At 46.4% G+C, this 19735-nt stretch overlaps 1 protein-coding gene across 1 annotated transcript; it reads left to right on the top strand.

The window, feature by feature from the left end:
• Positions 1 to 15044: 15044 nt before the first annotated feature.
• LOC134588276 (serine/threonine-protein kinase Nek1-like) lies at positions 15045 to 17889 on the top strand. Its single transcript, XM_063444260.1, has 2 exons — positions 15045 to 16529; positions 16695 to 17889. The coding sequence occupies exons 1-2, from the start codon at positions 15073 to 15075 to the stop codon at positions 17335 to 17337; spliced, it is 2100 nt and encodes a 699-aa protein (XP_063300330.1). The 5' UTR covers positions 15045 to 15072; the 3' UTR covers positions 17338 to 17889.
• The last annotated feature ends 1846 nt before the right edge of the window (positions 17890 to 19735 follow it).

Here is a 19735-nt window from a genome sequence, read left to right as displayed (position 1 = left end):
CAGTTTCTGGCTAAATTGGGATTAAACCCACGTAAAGGTCTGGATTCGGCACTTAGATCGTGCCAAGACAAACCCCTCGATGTATTTGGGCCCCTAGCAAAATTGTTTCACTTGGTGGAGGATGCTTGAGCTGAAAATCGTATGGTAGACCCGGAGGAACTTGTGGTTGGGTCCAGAGAGCGATTTGAGCGGAGTGTTAATGCCTCTCTGTCCATGGAACAGCGTAAAGTCATCCTGTTTAAAATAGAGCCAAAGTGGTAAGGACCAATGCTTATTGTTTGGTGATTCCTTCATTAAGGATCTGTGACGCTTTTTTGGGGCATTTACTGCCCTTGATAATGCCCAATCTTCCATGCGAAGGGTATTTAAGGGGTGGGTCTCTACCAGGGCTTGCAGATTCAGGGGCCGTCTGGCTGGCCACAACTATTTCCAGTCTCGTGGCTCGGGACGAGACTCTTTCCAGCAACGCTCCAATTTCCAGATAACAAGGACCCGGTCCTCCTTCCCATCATGGGGTCGACCATGGCGGTCTCCGAGGACAAACTGGCTTAAGACGCCCTTATGGTGAGTTTACATACACCCCAAGTTTTTTCTCATGTTTGCCCGCCTTTCTTTTCCACTAAGAATATATTGCTAATGATCCCTTAAGGGTCCAGAGGGACCGGTTCGATTGCCTCTTTGTCGTGGAGGGCCGACAATTCCTCTTCTATCAATCTGCGGTCTCTGAGTGAGAAACAGATTGGCCGAGGAGTTGGAATCTCGCAAGGCGTGCTCGCAAGTTCTATATGAAAACCTCATACTGTGTCGAGTACCCATATGTCTGAGGTAATTGTTGACCAAACTGGGGAAAAATGACAGAGGTGTATGTAAACTCACCGTGGTCAGTGATTTTCCTATTACATGACGTAAAGTCATGATTTTATTAATGACACGGAGGCGAGTATTGTCCCACCCGATATGAAGCAATTTCTCAGGTAGAGAGACCTCGGTCCCATCTCCACCGGCCACCTCGGTTTCTTCCTCGTCCCACTCTACCTGTGGCTGGAGTTTCTCCCAACGTGCCCACTGGCCTTCCCTCAACGCCCTGTGTTGTAGGTTCCGGGTCACCATGTCCCACACGAACCGCACGTATTTCTCCTCTGGATTGGGTCCGTAAAACTTCAGGTGTAACCCTACCATCGTGCCAAACTCTAGTATGGAGTAGCTATACGCCATGCTTGCTGTAGCCACTGCTGGTTCCATTATGTTGCTGAAGATAAGGACGCTGCACAACTCCACACGTTACCGGTATCTCCGAGCTGCTTCTCCTCGCACTAGGACGCCATCCCACCGCTTGCCACCAATGTAACGGATCAACTGGCACCCCGACTGGGTACCTCCGTTGAAAGATGCTCCTAGCGCTTCCAGAGGACTCCAAGCACTCCACCAGACACCATAAGCACCGCAGGCTGCAGCTATCTCCCTTCAGAACGAAGCAGGAACAAGCTCTTACAAGAGCTCAGTGATTATAGCAAGGGAATATGCCTAGCATAGCAATCCCTTGTAGCAGATTCCCCCAATAAGAGACAGGACTCAAGTTGAGGGTAAAAATAGAACTCTCTGGCTGCTAGCTTGCAGCCCTTTTTATTAGGTGCTCCCATGAAGGGGAGGGACACACACAGTAACGTACATTAACCAATCACACAATAGTTACATCCCACACATAGCCCTCCCCTCTACCTGTAAACTAATTATCTGTACACACAGGAAAATACAATTATCATAGGTAGGGAAAATACAGTTTTTACACAACATTCATAACTCCCAAAATATACATCACATTCGCATAAAAATACATATTCACAATCAATCCATTCAGGGGAATAACATATAAAAAAATGGCATGAATCAGACCAGGGGTTCAAAAGTTAGTAAAAGTATCTTTTGTTCCCCCTGGCTGATTGTATTTTAATCTGGCTCAAACAGTAAAAGTCAAACATCCCCACAATGCATCCTGGCTTCCTCCCTTCTGCCCTGGAGATAATTGGAGAAGGAATCTAATTATCTCCAAAGACAGAGCCAAACTCCATTACCCACATGGCAGACAAAAAGACAGTAAAAGACATAAAATTACATACTGATACATTTAGTACATAAAACACACATTTCTACATATCCCCAGATAGCTTTGATCTGACTGCACATTATTAGATGAATGGCACTCAGATCACACGAATACGCCTTTCTGCAGGGAAAATAAACAGTTTAACCTGCAGGGCCATAGTCCAAAGGCAAGAGGCGGGCAAGCAGCCCCCTCCAAGGACACGTGGCGAGGTCGGTTTCGCCACACTTCTCCCCTTTGCCCCCCAGACTAACAGGGTATCTGACCTCCTGCCGGTCAGTGCCCTGGTTAGTCCAGCAACCCACCCACGAAGCCTAAACAGCAGTACAGCCCACCCACAATAAATGTTTACTCCACCTGGATAAAGTAGCAACTTGTCCATGTCCAGGTGCCTCACCACGGCTGTGTAGGGAGCTGGTAGACTGCCTTGGTGGGTTGCTGAGTGGGCAGAGACCAGCGGTACTCTGCCCTGGTGCCAGCGCTACCACCGAAGTAGCCTGATTGGAGCCTGGTTGTGGGAGGGGGAGACCGACCGTCTCCCCTCTGGGTACACAGCTCTGGGGCTGGGGGACAGGACCGACCGTCCCTACCCCTTGGGCTGTAAGCGCAGAGACTACGGTCCCATCTGCACAGTTGCGGGGCTCAACATCTCCCATTGGTGGGTTAGGCTGCCGCTGGAGAGAGGGTGTAACAAGCTCCTCTCTCTGGACTGTCCACTGCCGCTGGGGAGGAAGGACGACACCTTCAGCTCCCTGGGGTACACACTGTCGCTGGGGAGGAAGGATTGCACCCTCAGCTCCCTGGGATACACACTGCCGCTGGGGAGAAAGGACGACACCTTCGGCTCCCTGGGTTACACACTGCTGCTGGGGAGGAAGGACGGCACCTTCCGCTGGGGCAGCCTGTAGAAAGTCAGGCTCAGGGGAAGGAAACAAGGGAGGACAGAGGCCAGCGGCGCTCTGCCCAGTTGCCAGCTCTTCTGCTGGGGGGTCAGGGAACAAAGGAGTTGGCTGGGGAGGAGAAATATCACTTACCTCCCCCTGGTACTCCGGCTGCTGCTGGGGGGGGAGGTCGATGCTCTCCACTTTCTGTAACTCCAGCTCTAGTTGGGGATCTGGGCCGGTTGCCCAGCATCCCTGTAGGGCCGGTGGAGAGATCTCGGTCCCATCTCCACCTGCCTGCAGGGGGTCCTCCCAGGACCAGTCTATGAGGTCCTCTACCTCGGGTACCTCTGGTTGCTGTTGGGGAGGGAGACCGGTTGTCTCTTCCTCCAATAGCACATTCTGCCGCTGGGGAGTGAGACCGACTGTCTCCCCTCCCTCTAAAACATACTGCCGCTGGGGATCTGGCCCGGGTGCCCAGCATCCCTGTAGGGCCGGTAGAGAGACCTCGGTCCCATCTCCACCGGCCACCTCGGTTTCTTCCTCGTCCCACTCTACCTGTGGCTGGAGTTTCTCCCAACGTGCCCACTGGACTTCCCTCAACGCCCTGTGTTGTAGGTTCCGGGTCACCATGTCCCACACGAACCGCACGTATTTCTCCTCTGGATTGGGTCCGTAAAACTTCAGGTGTAACCCTACCATCGTGCCAAACTCTAGTACGGAGTAGCTATACGCCATGCTTGCTGTAGCCACTGCTGGTTCCATTATGTTGCTGAAGATAAGGACGCTGCACAACTCCACACGTTACCGGTATCTCCGAGCTGCTTCTCCTCTCACTAGGACGCCATCCCACCGCTTGCCACCAATGTAACGGATCAACTGGCACCCCGACTGGGTACCTCCGTTGAAAGATGCTCCTAGCGCTTCCAGAGGACTCCAAGCACTCCACCAGACACCATAAGCACCGCAGGCTGCAGCTATCTCCCTTCAGAACGAAGCAGGAACAAGCTCTTACAAGAGCTCAGTGATTATAGCAAGGGAATATGCCTAGCATAGCAATCCCTTGTAGCAGATTCCCCCAATAAGAGACAGGACTCAAGTTGAGGGTAAAAATAGAACTCTCTGGCTGCTAGCTTGCAGCCCTTTTTATTAGGTGCTCCCATGAAGGGGAGGGACACACACAGTAACGTACATTAACCAAATCACACAATAGTTACATCCCACACATAGCCCTCCCCTCTACCTGTAAACTAATTATCTGTACACACAGGAAAATACAATTATCATAGGTAGGGAAAATACAGTTTTTACACAACATTCATAACTCCCAAAATATACATCACATTCGCATAAAAATACATATTCACAATCAATCCATTCAGGGGAATAACATATAAAAAAAATGGCATGAATCAGACCAGGGGTTCAAAAGTTAGTAAAAGTATCTTTTGTTCCCCCTGGCTGATTGTATTTTAATCTGGCTCAAACAGTAAAAGTCAAACATCCCCACAATGCATCCTGGCTTCCTCCCTTCTGCCCTGGAGATAATTGGAGAAGGAATCTAATTATCTCCAAAGACAGAGCCAAACTCCATTACCCACATGGCAGACAAAAAGACAGTAAAAGACATAAAATTACATACTGATACATTTAGTACATAAAACACACATTTCTACATATCCCCAGATAGCTTTGATCTGACTGCACATTATTAGATGAATGGCACTCAGATCACACGAATACGCCTTTCTGCAGGGAAAATAAACAGTTTAACCTGCAGGGCCATAGTCCAAAGGCAAGAGGCGGGCAAGCAGCCCCCTCCAAGGACACGTGGCGAGGTCGGTTTCGCCACAGATTATGTCTGCTGGTTTTCCTGTTTGTGGATTTTCTGTTATGGTGTGCCTACTTATTATACTGGGACTTGTCCAAAAATCCGTCCTCACCCCATCTCAGGTGGTTCAATTCCTGGGATTCCAAATAGATTCCTTTTGGCTATCCTAAAACTGCCTTCAGTAAAGATCAAGAACATCAAAAAAGACATCAGAAAAATTCTAGCCTCTTCGACTATCCGTCTTCGCGACTTAGCTTGCATAATCGGACTACTCTCCGCCTCGATTCAGGCGATATTCCGAGCTCCTTTACATTACCGAGCAATGCAACGTCTGAAGACTCGCTCTTTACGTCACTCTGCATCTTACGATCAACAGATCTCCTTGACAGATGAAGTCCGACTCGAATTGAACTGGTGGCTACACCATATGGATGCATGGAACGGGAGAGCGATCTTCGGATCACAGCCAGATTACATCCTAGAATCAGATGCCAGTCTTCTGGGCTGGGGTGCTGTCACGGTAATATACCCCAACACGCAGGAATAGTTCATATAGCCAAGAGACAAGAAACCAGGGTTCGTCTTACCGGACCTTAGAATGGCCGGACTAGGACGAGTAAGAAAGACAGAGTCTAGAACAAGCCGAGGTCAAGGGAACTGAGAGACAGCGTAACGTAGAACAAGCCGAGGACTGGTACACAGAGGACAAAACAGCGGATAAGCAAGCAAGGATAAGGAGAGAGCGGAGTCAGGAACAAAGCCAAGGTCAAGCACCAAAAAACCAACTGAACGATACAAGCACTAAAGGGAACTGGACAGAAACCACGATAGGGCAAGGAGCAAAGGAAACAGGTGAGTATAAATACCCTAATGTTCACTTTGATTGGCCCTTGTCATATCCACGCCCCCAAAACGTGAGTGTATGGGGAACGTGGCATGACAGGGGCCAATGGGAGACTGATTCTAATTTAGTCTCCCACTGTCCCTTTAAGAGCGCGCCCGAGACGCGCGGCGCGCTCTTAGTGTCGGGCGGGACACGTGACCGCTTCTCGCGGTCACTGCCCGCCTGACTGATCTTATCGTTGGCTGAGCCGCGCGCGGCTCGTGCAGGAGCAGGACCGCGCGCGGCGAGAAGAGAGGACCCCGGCCGGCCCCTGGAGAGGGTAAGTACCGCTACAGTACCCCCCCCTGAAGACACGCCCACCGGGCGGGGAGGAGCAGGCCTGGCAGGAAAACGAGCGTGGAGCGTGAACAGCGTCAGCGGAAATCCAACTGCGTTCCTCAGAGCCATAGCCCTTCCAATGTACCAGATATTGGAGGCGACCCCGAAGAAAACGAGAGTCAATTATAGCCGCCACTTCAAATTCCTCATGGCCCTCCACAGAAACCGGAGGAGGAGGAGGGACATGCCGAGTATAACGGTTGCACAGGAGGGGTTTTAACAAGGAGGTATGAAACACGTTAGGAATGCGTAGATTCCTAGGAAGATCCAATGCATACGAGACAGGATTAACCACATGCAAGATACGAAAAGGACCAATAAAACGAGGGGCCAACTTCATAGAAGGCACACGAAGACGAATATTGCGAGTAGAAAGCCAAACCCGGTCTCCCACAGCATAGGATGGAGCCGCCCTGCGATGCTTGTCTGCCTGAACCTTCTGGCGAGCAGCTGAAGCCACCAAAGAACACTGAACCTGCTCCCAAGTATTACGTAGACTAGCCAAATGTTCGTCCAGAGCTGGCATGCCCTGTAAGGAGAATGCAGCTGGAAGAACCACGGGATGCCGGCCATAAACAACGTAAAAAGGGCTGTTACCGGAGGATTCATGAGCAGCATTATTACGAGCAAACTCAGCCCAAGGAAGAAGGTCAGCCCAATTGTTCTGATGGTGGGACACGAAACAACGAAGATACTGCTCTAGAGATTGGTTGGCACGTTCAGCAGCTCCATTAGACTGGGGGTGGTAGGCGGAAGAAAACGAGAGGGAGATACCCATCTCTGTACAAAACGTTCTCCAGAATCTGGAGATAAACTGGCTACCCCTATCGGACACGATCGAAGTGGGGATACCATGCAACCGAAACACCTCCCTGGCAAAGATAGAGGCAAGTTCCTTGGATGATGGCAATTTGACAAGAGACACAAAATGAGCCATCTTGGAAAAACGATCCACAATCATCAGGATGACAGTTTTACCATTAGAGGGAGGTAATTCAACAATAAAATCCATGGATATATTGGACCACGGCCTCTCGGGTATGGGCAACGGATGCAACAACCCACAAGGAACTCTGTGGGAGGACTTCATACTGGCACAAGTACTACAGGCATTAACGTAATCGGTGACGTCCTTGCGCAAGGAAGCCCACCAGAAATATCTAGAAACTGCTGAGAATGTCTTAGAAATACCAGGGTGTCCAGCAGTTCTAGTGTCATGATATAATGACAAGATGTCTCGTCTCTCCGGTATATCAACGAATAGTTTATCAGCAGGCCTGTCCCCAGGAGCCAAGTTTTGTTTAGCCTGAATAGCTTGTAAAAGGGAAGACGAAATAGAAAGAACAGTAGTAGCTATTATTCTGTCAGGCGGAATGACAGGGGTAACATCGACCTCGAGTTTGTCAGTAGTCTCGAATTGTCTGGACAGAGCGTCAGCTTTAGTATTACGATCACCTGGTCTGTATGTGATTATGTAATTAAAACGAGACAAAAACAGAGACCACCTGGCCTGCCTAGAAGACAATCTTTTTGCTTCACTGAGATAGGAGAGGTTTTTGTGATCTGTTAAAATGAGGATGGGATCCCTAGTACCCTCTAGCAAATGTCTCCATTCCTTGAGCGCCAAAATGATAGCAAGGAGTTCACGATTGCCTACATCATAATTCTTCTCTGCTTTGGACATCTGTCTGGAAAAGAAGCCACAAGGGTGTAACGGCTTTTCAGGTGAATCTCTTTGAGACAAGATAGCACCTACCCCTATCACAGAAGCATCAACTTCAAGAACAAAGGGCAGTGAAGGGACAGGATGCTGTAAAATAGGAGCAGAGGAAAATGAAGCCTTCAGGAATTCAAAGGCCTCGAGTGCTTCTGGTTTCCAGACATGAGTATTACCATCCTTCTTGGTCATTCTGGTTATAGGCGCCACAATGGCAGAAAACCCTTTAATAAAACGCCTATAATAATTTGAGAACCCCAGAAAACGCTGAATGGCTTTCAAACCCTGAGGTAGAGGCCATTCCATAATGGCAGACAGTTTCTTGGGATCCATACGAAAACCCTTGGCAGAGATTATATAACCCAAGAATTGGACTTCAGATTGATCAAATGAACATTTTTCAAGTTTGCAATAGAGACCGTTAACCAGAAGAGTTCTCAACACTAATTTAACATGCATGTGATGAGTCTGTAAATCAGTAGAATAAATTAATATGTCGTCCAAATATACTATAACGAATGTATGTATATATTGACGTAGGACATCATTAATAAATTCTTGAAAAACTGCTGGGGCGTTACAAAGGCCAAAGGGCATCACAGTATATTCGTAGTGGCCACTCCTGGTATTGAATGCGGTCTTCCATTCGTGATCCTTTTTAATACGTATGAGATTGTAAGCACCCCTAAGGTCCAATTTAGTAAAAACTGTGGCCTGTTTAAGCCTATCAAATAGTTCAGTGATCAAAGGTATGGGGTACGCATTTTTGACGGTGATTTTATTTAGGCCCCTATAGTCAATACAAGGCCTTAATTCGCCATCTTTCTTAGATACAAAGAAGAAACCCGCCCCTGCCGGGGAAGAGGATCTTCTTATAAATCCCTTCTCTAAAGATTCCTTAATATATTCCTCCATAACCAGATTCTCCTGAGGAGATAAAGGATATATTCTCCCTTTGGGAGGCATCGTACCAGGTAGTAAATTAATAGCACAGTCGTAAGGCCTGTGAGGTGGCAATTTTTCAGCCTCCCTTTTATCAAAAACAGATTTAAGAGGCAGGTACTGAGGGGGTATGACCGTAGGCACGGGAGGTATATTAGTAGAATTCAAAGGGGTGATTTTAACAATACAAGACTCTTGGCAAGAATCACTCCAAGAAACTATTTGTCCTGACTCCCAATCAATGGTGGGATTGTGAGTACGTAACCAAGGATACCCTAACACGAGGTGAGAGGAAGGAGAAGTAATGATCTGAAACCGAATGGTCTCAGAGTGTAACACCCCTGTAGACATAAGTAGTGGAACAGTTTCATGTGTGATAACTGGAGAGCATAATGGTCTACCATCTATGGCCTCAACGGCCAAGGGTGTCTCCTTCTCTCTGGTGGGTATGTTATTCTCCTTGACAAAACTGGAATCAATAAAGTTTTCGGCCGCTCCGGAATCAACCAGGGCTAGTATATTCCCTGCTATGCAGTTACTACCAAGGTGCAGGGAAACAGGGAGAAATAATTTATTAAGAGGCAAATGTGAGGAATGTGATGTCACACCCAAGGCCAGTCCTCTATACGGTCTTAGGTGCGATAGTTTCCCGGACGCACGGGACATTCTTGTCTCATATGACCCCTCCTACCACAATAAAGACAAAGTCCCTCCTTTCTCCTATAAAGCTTTTCAGCGTCAGTAAGTTTGGCAACCCCTAACTGCATAGGTTCCTCCTCAGAACCTTTAGATCCCTCGGGAGTCTCAACTCTAGGTGAGTTAACGGGAACAAAACGTCTATTTCTGGACCTGGTAAATAACCTGTCACGGATCCTGTTATCTATATCGATAAGATAGTCAATCAGGTCCTCCAGGGGTACAGGGAGGTCCTTAGCTGCTACCTCATCCAACATAGTTTCAGACAGACCTTCCATAAACGCAGTAGTAAGCCCATTATTAGTCCAATCTACCTGTGAGGCAAGGGTACGGAACTGAATAGCATAATCGGCTACAGATTTAGATCCTTGCTTTATTCTCATTAATGCCCTGGCGGCATTTTTTGACCTTTTAGTCGTGTCAAATGTTCTACGAAACGCTGTGAGGAAGCTATTGAAGTCGTGTACCATAGGCCCATTAGCCTCCCAAATCGGATTTGCCCATTCTAGTGCCTTATCCGTAAGCTGGTGCATAAGAAAACCCACCTTAGATCTATCAGTGGGAAATGAACGTGGGTACATTTCAAAGTGGAATTCCACCTGATTAAGGAATCCCCTACATGTCTTAGCGTCCCCTCCATACCTAGGTGGCGGGGTTAGATGTGCTGAAGCATTAGGCATATTAGCTGTGTCTGGTATAGGGTTTACAGGAGGCGCAGGTACAGGTACCGGAGCTGATCTGGATAACAGTGTCTGGATGGCTTGAGCCATTTGATCCATACGGTGATCCTGTTCTGCGAATCTAGCCTCATGAGTGGCCATCTGTTGTCCTAAACCTGCGGGGTCCATGGCCCTATCGTAATGTCACGGTAATATACCCCAACACGCAGGAATAGTTCATATAGCCAAGAGACAAGAAACCAGGGTTCGTCTTACCGGACCTTAGAATGGCCGGACTAGGACGAGTAAGAAAGACAGAGTCTAGAACAAGCCGAGGTAAAGGGAACTGAGAGACAGCGTAACGTAGAACAAGCCGAGGACTGGTACACAGAGGACAAAACAGCGGATAAGCAAGCAAGGATAAGGAGAGAGTGGAGTCAGGAACAAAGCCAAGGTCAAGCACCAAAAAACCAACTGAACGATACAAGCACTAAAGGGAACTGGACAGAAACCACGATAGGGCAAGGAGCAAAGGAAACAGGTGAGTATAAATACCCTAATGTTCACTTTGATTGGCCCTTGTCATATCCACGCCCCCAAAACGTGAGTGTATGGGGAACGTGGCATGACAGGGGCCAATGGGAGACTGATTCTAATTTAGTCTCCCACTGTCCCTTTAAGAGCGCGCCCGAGACGCGCGGCGCGCTCTTAGTGTCGGGCGGGACACGTGACCGCTTCTCGCGGTCACTGCCCGCCTGACTGATCTTATCGTTGGCTGAGCCGCGCGCGGCTCGTGCAGGAGCAGGACCGCGCGCGGCGAGAAGAGAGGACCCCGGCCGGCCCCTGGAGAGGGTAAGTACCGCTACAGGTGCATCATGCGCAAATCTCCGACAATTCCTCTTCTATCAATCTGCGGTCTCTGAGTGAGAAACAGATTGGCCGAGGAGTTGGAATCTCGCAAGGCATGCTCGCAAGTTCTATATGAAAACCTCATACTGTGTCGAGTACCCATATGTCTGAGGTAATTGTTGACCAAACTGGGGAAAAATGACAGAGGTGTATGTAAACTCACCGTGGTCAATGATTTTCCTATTACATGACGTAAAGTCATGATTTTATTAAAGACACGGAGGCGAGTATTCTGTTTTCGCACACATGCTGTTCAATATAGGTGTCTGGATTCGCTGGGGCATTGTATTTATGAGGCTAAGTTTTGACTGTGTCTATTTAGACTGTTGGACTGTTGTTCATTTTAGTATGTAGATTACTGCCTATAGTTATTTTGGCCTTGATGTTGGTCTGTAGTACCGATTTAACCCTTTTTCTTTATGTTTTCACAGCATGATCCGGACCTGTTTGATGTCTCTTTCGTCTGCCTTGGAGGAGCAGTATCTTGTTGGAGCTGTTCTGTGGATGTTCCTGGATTAGTTTCCTGTTGTCGATTAAGTGGTCCTGTGTTCTCGGTTTTGGACTTTTACATTTATTTTGCTGATGGATTATGTCTGCTGGTTTTCCTGTTTGTGGATTTTCTGTTATGGTGTGTCGCATCATCAGGAAAGAGGTCTGAGGGTGGTGCCTGCTTATTATACTGGGACTTGTCCAAAAATCCGTCCTCACCCCATCTCAGGTGGTTCAATTCCTGGGATTCCAAATAGATTCCTTTTGGCTATCCTACAACTCCCTTCAGTAAAGATCAAGAACATCAAAAAAGACATCAGAAAAATTCTAGCCTCTTCGACTAGCCGTCTTCGCGACCTAGCTCGCATAATCGGACTACTCTCCGCCTCGATTCAGGCGATATTCCCAGCTCCTTTACATTACCGAGCAATGCAACGTCTGAAGACTCGCTCTTTACGTCACTCTGCATCTTACGATCAACAGATCTCCTTGACAGATGAAGTCCGACTCGAATTGAACTGGTGGCTACACCATATGGATGCATGGAACGGGAGAGCGATCTTCGGATCACAGCCAGATTACATCCTAGAATCAGATGCCAGTCTTCTGGGCTGGGGTGCATCATGCGCAAATCTCTCTACCGGAGGTCCTTGGTCCCCATCAGAACGGGCATTGCACATCAATTGCCTCGAGTTGATTGCCGGTTCCTTTGCGATTCGCAGGTTCGCAAAGGACTCCTACTCCTAATTGTTCCCTAGTACTGAGAATGGACAACATCTCAGCTGTTCAATACGTGAATCATTTAGGGGGATCCCGTTCCAAAATGCTCTCAGACCTCACAAAAGAATTATACCAAGTTTGTCTGGACAGGAACATCTCCCTTCGAGCGGAGTATCTACCTGGTTCCGACAACTTAGTCGCAGATTGGTTCTCTCGACACTGGAGAGACTCCAGCGACTGGCAATTGGACCCACACGTTTTTTACCGTCTCCATCTTCTTCGGGGTCCATTCAATCTCGACCTATTTGCGTCTCATCTGAATCGACAGACGGACGCTTTTTACAGTTGGTTGCCGGATCCGACCTCTCTGGCAGTATACGCCTTGCTTCAATCTTGGCCAATGACCGGAGCTTATGCCTTCCCTCCGTTCTCCATGATCCTTCACACTCTCCATCATCTCAGGACTCAGGGGACCACAATAACACTGCTGACCCCTTTGTGGCGTACCCAACCATGGTTCCCCAATCTCTTGGAGATGTCGGTGAATTATCCACTACTGCTACCTGCCACGCACGATCTTCTCAAAGATCCCGCAGGCAATTTCCACCCTCTTGCGTTGCAGGGTCACCTCCAGCTAGTGGCTTGGACTGTTTCAGGGGATCCTGGAATGCCGCAGGACTTTCGGAGACTGCTAGAGAACTCTTATGGGACTCATGGGCCCCCGGGACTAGACGCTCTTACCTCTCAGCCTGGCGAGTTTGGCATCGCTGGTGCTTGGAAAGGGGTATTGATCCCGCTTCTTTGATTACCGTTATAAACGTTCTGTCCTCTCTTTTTGATCAAGGTAAATCCTACAGATCCATTAATGTGTTTCGTTCAGCAATTTCGGCAGCTCATGGCCCCATTGATAATACAGCAATAGGTAAACACCCCTCCATCTGTAGACTGTTGCGTGGCATTCGTCTTGCTCGACCTCCTGTCCCAAAATATTCTTATTTTTGGGATGTTGCTCTTGTTTTGTCCTTCCTAGAGACTTGACCACCCAATGAAGCACTCTCTTTACGACAACTGTCGGCCAAATTAACTCTTCTTCTCTGCTTGGTTTCTTTTAGGAGAGTGTCTGATATTCAGGCATTTGACTTTCATGCTATTGATTTCACGCCCCAAGGTGAACGTTTCAACATTTCTCGCCGCACTAAAACTAATTCCTTAACGATTACGTACCCTTATTTTTCTGACAGACCGTCACTCTGCGTTGCTTGTGTCCAACACTACGTCGCCTCCACATCACCTCTACGTACCCCTACGGGCCCCCTGTTTATCTCATATGTCATAAGGCCAGAGAAAACATATTTGATAGCAGAAAACTGCCTACCATATAGGGTTTCCAGTGGGGTGGGAGAGGGCGAGAAGCCTGAAAAAAGTGAAGATGGAGTAGTTTATACAGTAGATTTATACACAGTATACACCTGGTTAACATGACTCACCGCAACATTCCACCCACTGTATGTAACCGCAACATTCCACCCACTGTATGTATATAACATGACACACTGATGGTGGCTTTATGCAATGTATAGGCACAGTACAATAAAAAATGATGGTTGATGCATTGATGTACAGTACATTATAGTGCACACAGGATGGGTGCTGTTTTTATATACAGCAAAGTGCACACTGTATTTGTGCAGTTTTTATGTACAGCACTGTGCACACTGTATTAATATTGTGTATTAATCTACAGCAATGTGCTCACTGTATTTATGATGTTTGATGTACAGCACTGTGCTCACTGTATTAATCTACAGCAATGTGTTCACTGTATTTATGATGTTTTATGTACAGCAGTGTGCTCACTGTATTAATGTACAGCACTGTGCTCACTGTATTTATGATGTTTGATGTACAGCACTGTGCTCACTGTATTACTGATGTTGGATGTACAGCACTGTGCTCACTGTATTAATATTGTATTAATCAACAGCACTGTGCTCACTGTATTTATGATGTTTGATGTACAGCACTGTGCTCACTGTATTAATATTGTATTAATCTACATCACTGTGCTCACTGTATTTATGATGTTTGATGTACAGCACTGTGCTCACTGTATTAATGTACAGCACTGTGCTCACTGTATTATGATTGATGTACAGCATGTGCTCACTGTATTACTATTGTATTAATCTACAGCACTGTGCTCACTGTATTTATGATGTTTGATGTACAGCACTGTGCTCACTGTATTAATATTGTATTAATCTACAGCACTGTGCTCACTGTATTTATGATGTTTGATGTACAGCACTGTGCTCACTGTATTAATATTGTATTAATCTACACTCTACAGAACTGTGCTCACTGTATTTATGATGATTGATGTACAGCACTGTGCTCACTGTATTAATATTGTGTATTAATGTACAGCACTGTGCTCACTTTATTAATATTGTGTATTAATGTACAGCACTGTGCTCACTGTATTAATATTGTGTATTAATGTACAGCACTGTGCTCAGTCACTGTATTAATATTGTGTATTAATGTACAGCACTGTGCTCAGTAGATTGTGCTGTAATTACAGATTGTGCAGGGGGAGGTGGAGAGCTGGGTGGAATGGCAGACTGTGCAGATGGAGGTGGGGTTTCATTTGGGAGGACGTGGTAGGGGAGTTATGATATAGGGGCAGGATTATCCCGGTGGGGGCGGGGCTAAGCCAACAAGAGAGGAGGGGGTGCCGGACTGGAGATAGTGTGGAGGCAGGTTTAGGACTCGAGCAGGAAGGGAGAAGGGAGGGGAAAGCAGGAGCAATCTGTGATGAAATGCGGTACACAATCTGATGGGTCACTGAATCGGACATAACCGGAAGCTACAGATCTGACACAGACTAGCTCCACATGTACCAATGCAGAAAGTGAATCCTGTAGAAGAAAGGAGGAAAATGGTTGAGGATGCAGGTAAGAAAAAGAGACTTGACTTGAGACAACTCGAGAAGGAAAAAAGACAGATGAGTTTGCTGAAGGCTGAACAAATGAGAAGAGTGGAAAAGGAGTGGATGGATCGGATAAACCAAGGAAGACAGCAGGGATGTAGAAACGTTATTGGCACAGGAGGAAGTTGCGAAATGAAGATGCAGATAGAACACATTAAAGCAGTAGAAGAAAGAGCGGTCAAGCTGAAAGCCAGTAGTGAGTACTCTGACCAAGCTAGCAGAGCTGCAGTGAAGCCAGAGGCTCCCAATGGCCCTTCACCTCACGTAGCCTTCCCTTTTGGTGATGCCATGAAGAAAGAAATGAAGAGGTTTGAGGAGGTTTCAAAACAAGCAATTGCAAACAAGCATAGACATGCTGCTGCAGAAAAAGCCAGGCAGGTGGAAATGTTTCAACAAAGGAGGAGAGAAGTAATTGAAAGAGATAAAATATTGAAAGCCCAAGTAAATGCAAGAGCAGCAGTTTTGAAAGAGGAACTTGAACGAAAACGGAGGGAAGCTAATGAAAGAAGAATAAGAGCATGGGAAGAACAACATCTTGCAGCCCGTTGGTTCAGGAATCCCAATTTGCCTTTTAATGCAGCACAACCTGGTTCTCCCAGACATGCAAGTGCTTCACCTCATGGTTTACTGGTCCGTTTACAACATCCAGCCGAATCCAATACACCTGCCATCTCTATGAAGTGGCAGGCACATGTTCCTCCTGTAATTCCTCTTTCACAGCTCACACTCACAGATGATACAGTGATTGCATCTCAGATTCTTATGGTAGAGGGTGGTGACATCAAGTTAGACAGTGGAGAGCCGCGGCGGCCTGTGTGGTCCAATAGTCCTGGCGAAGCTTTCTTAAGAATCCCTGGTGAAGCTAAACTGCAGATGCAGACTGAAAGGTTACAACTAACAAATAAACCACATCCTGAAAAAGAAGATGTAGCAGAACAAAATCAGCATCTTCGAGACCATAAAGTAATTGACGTCTCTCCCGTGGACAGGGATAATGTGGGTGTATCTGATGAACAAAAAACAGAGCAGCCACGAGGCTCTCCACAACAAGAAATCAAGCCAACAGTGATCATGTCTGTTTCCAAGGCTGCAGATCTGTCTCACGAGGATCCCGAAGACATGGAAACTGAGGATGTGAAACCTAGTAAGATTACCGATGGCAAGCAGCGCCCTGTTCATGTCACACATGTTTGGAATGAACAAAGTGAGGACGTGGCGGCAGCTATCTGTGACATTGAGTTGTCTAAAGAAGAAGCTAAATTAGATTCTGAGCATGATGAAGTTGCAGAAAATGTAGGAGACTCAACAGCTTTATTTAAAAAAGTTCCACTTCCACGTTATACAATGACATCAAACTTCTCTGCTCAGTCCTCTTCGGATGACTCACTACCAGCTCGTTCACAATCTGCATCTCCCACCAAAACTAAAGGCAAAGCATCGTTAGTAACAGGGCTCTCCACTGGTCTGGTTGATGCAAACAATCCAAAGATATCAAGGACATGCTTCTTGCCAGACCTAGCAAAGCTGTTCAAAACCTTTATTGATGTTCCTGATGTGGCTGATGTACAAGGAGGGGACCCTTTAAAAATAGGGGACATAGAGGATGATCCCACCCAGAAAGCAGATCACTCTGACTCAGAGGATACTATGTTTGGAGAGACAGACAGAGACTTGCACGAGCTGCAGGCATCAATGGAGCAACTATTGAGGGGGGAAACAATTGAAATATACTGTCATGATGAAGAGACTGTTATGACTATGAAGCCATTGGAAGAGAACAAGCTGGAAACAACCAAATTTACCATCAATGGTGAAGAGCAGAAGGGAGAAGAAGAAGAAGACGAGGAGGAACATGAGAATCTTCCGGGCAGTGAAAGTGATATTAACAAAGAGTGGCATTCTGATGACAGCAGTGAGGACTTTGCCACTGAATGCGATAATGGCGACAGTGTCTTTGGCCATCTTGAGGAGCTGCGGCTCAAGTTAGAGCAAGAGATTGGTTTTGATAAGTTCATAGAGGTCTACAAGAAAATTAAGGCCAATCATGAAGATGAAAGTATTGATACATGTTCTATAGTTGTACAACAAATTCTTGGTTTTGAACACCAGCATTTGTATCACACAATTTTCCGTTTGGTAATAGCAGATGGAGCCTATCAAGAAGATAATGATGAATGAATATCTCAGGATTTTCTTACAATTTATGCTACTTTAAACAGTATGAACATTACCTTTTTATTTTTAATTTCTATTAGTTTTTTAGAGAGATTACGTAATCTATGCTTCCTGACATTCAAAGATTTATGATTGTGGTTTGCCATCTGCATGAAGAGAGGGAAGCCTCTTCATGCCTTGGTAATCTACCTTCCAGATCTCTATGCTATTTGTTTGACTTTTCTGTTATATTTGTCAAGCCCAAAGAAGGCTAACGCCATTAACCTTTTGATGGTCCAATGCTACTCTAAGAAAGCTATTGTCTGGTATGTAACACAAATGCAAGCAGAGCAGGTCAACAGAGCTATCATAAGAACCAATTGGTTTTTTTTCTATGTTTCTTGTCACATATTACATTGGGATTGGAGAATTGGTTCACATATTTATCATTATGCTTCTGATCTGTTAAAGGACCACTATAGTGCCAGGAAAACATACTCGTTTTCCTGGCCCTATAGTGCCCTGAGGGTGCCCCCACCCTCAGAGACCCCCTACCGCCGGGCTCTGGGGAGAGGAAAGGGGTTAAAACTTACCTTTCTCCAGCGCCGGGCGGGGAGCTCTCCTCCTCCGATCCTCCTCCGATCCTCCTCCTCTCCTCCCATTCGGCTGGCTGCGCGCGCATTCAGCCGGTCTCATAGGAAAGCATTATCAATCCTATTTCCTATGGACGCTTGCGTGCTCTCACTGTGATTTTCACAGTGAGAATCACGCAAGCGCCTCTAGCGGCTGTCAGTGAGACAGCCACTAGAGGATTTGAGGGCTGGATTAACCCATTTATAAACATAGCAGTTTCTCTGAAACTGCTATGTTTATAAAAAAAATGGGTTAACCCTAGCTGGACCTGGCACCCAGACCACTTCATTAAGCTGGGTGTACCAAGATGGCGTATATGTTTCTACTAATCCCTAGCCGGAACTGGAAATGCACATCACGTCAGACCGGAAGTGACTTGACGCTACGAAAAAGGGGCGGGGCTAATATGAATTTTTGGTGCCAAACAATGGAATAAAAGAGGAGAAAGGAGGATCACATCTTTATGCACCTGATGAAGGCATCCAGCCGAAACGCGTTGTGTTTGAGTGTTTGACCTTGGAAGATTCCTTGTATGCAGCTTGCTGTGTTTTTATATGTAAGAATTTTTATTGATTTGGGAATAAATATTTGGATTTTATCTTTAACCCCTGCCCATTATTTCTGATTACATGACCTGTGGGGGAGAGCACAGAAGCTGAAGGAGTACACCTATACATCCTACTTATGTGTATTTACCTGAGCCAGTGTTTGTATACAGGCTCATGAAAATGTGAGTAGGATGCAACTTTTCTTTTAATATTTTAGTCACAGTGTGGACATTTATACAAGCTATATTGCCCTATGTGAGCCTTTTTATTTTTCAGAAAATTCCCTCTGGAAAAAGTATATTTTAAGTGTATGTATTATATCTTATTACTGCACTTTTGAGATCACTGTGCACTTTATTCTTGTTATCAGTTCACAGAGCGCTAACCTCCATTTTTTTGCTTTGCACTAAATTTAAAGGACCACTATAAGCACCCAGACCACTTCAGCTTAATGAAGTGGTCTGGGTGCCAGCTCCAGCTAGGTTTAACCCTTTTTTCTATAAACATAGCAGTTTCAGAGAAACTGCTATGTTTATAATAGGGTTAATCCAGCCTCTAGTGGCTGTCTCTTTGACAGCCGTTAGAGGGCTTCCGCGCTTCTCACTGTGATTTTCACAGTGAGAAGACGCCAGCGTCCATAGGAAAGCATTGAGAATGCTTTTCTATGGACTGGCTGAATGCACGCACAGCTCCTGATGCGCATTCAGCCGAGGAGGAGGAGAGTCCCCCGCCTGGCGCTGGAGAAAGAGGTAAGTTTTTAACCGTTTCCTCCCCCCAGAGCCCGGCGGGAGGGGGGCCCTGAGGGTGGGGGCACCCTCAGGGCACTAAAGTGCCAGGGAAACAAGAATGTTTTCCTGGCACTATAGTGGTCCTTTAACCCTGTAACTTTCCAAGACACCATAAAACCTGTACATGGGGGTACTGTGTTACTTGGGAAACTTCGCTGAACACAAATATTAGTGTTTCAAAACCGTAAAATGTATTACAACGATGATATCGGCAGTGAAAGTGAAATTTTTCGAATTTTTCACACACAAATGGCACTTACACTGACGATATAATTGTTGTGATATGTTTTACTGTTTTGAAACACTAATATTTGTGTTCAGTGAAGTCTCCAGAGTATTACAGTACCCCTCATGTAAAGGTTTTATGGTGTTTTCAAAAGTTACAAAGTCAAATATAAGGCTTGCGTTTCAGTTTTTTCACATTGAAATTCGCAAGATTGGTTACGTTGCCTT

This window comes from Pelobates fuscus, chromosome 1 (genome assembly GCF_036172605.1).
Source record: "Pelobates fuscus isolate aPelFus1 chromosome 1, aPelFus1.pri, whole genome shotgun sequence".
In the NCBI taxonomy this organism is placed as follows: Eukaryota; Metazoa; Chordata; class Amphibia; order Anura; family Pelobatidae; genus Pelobates; species Pelobates fuscus.
This window is presented reverse-complemented; position numbering and strand designations above follow the sequence as displayed.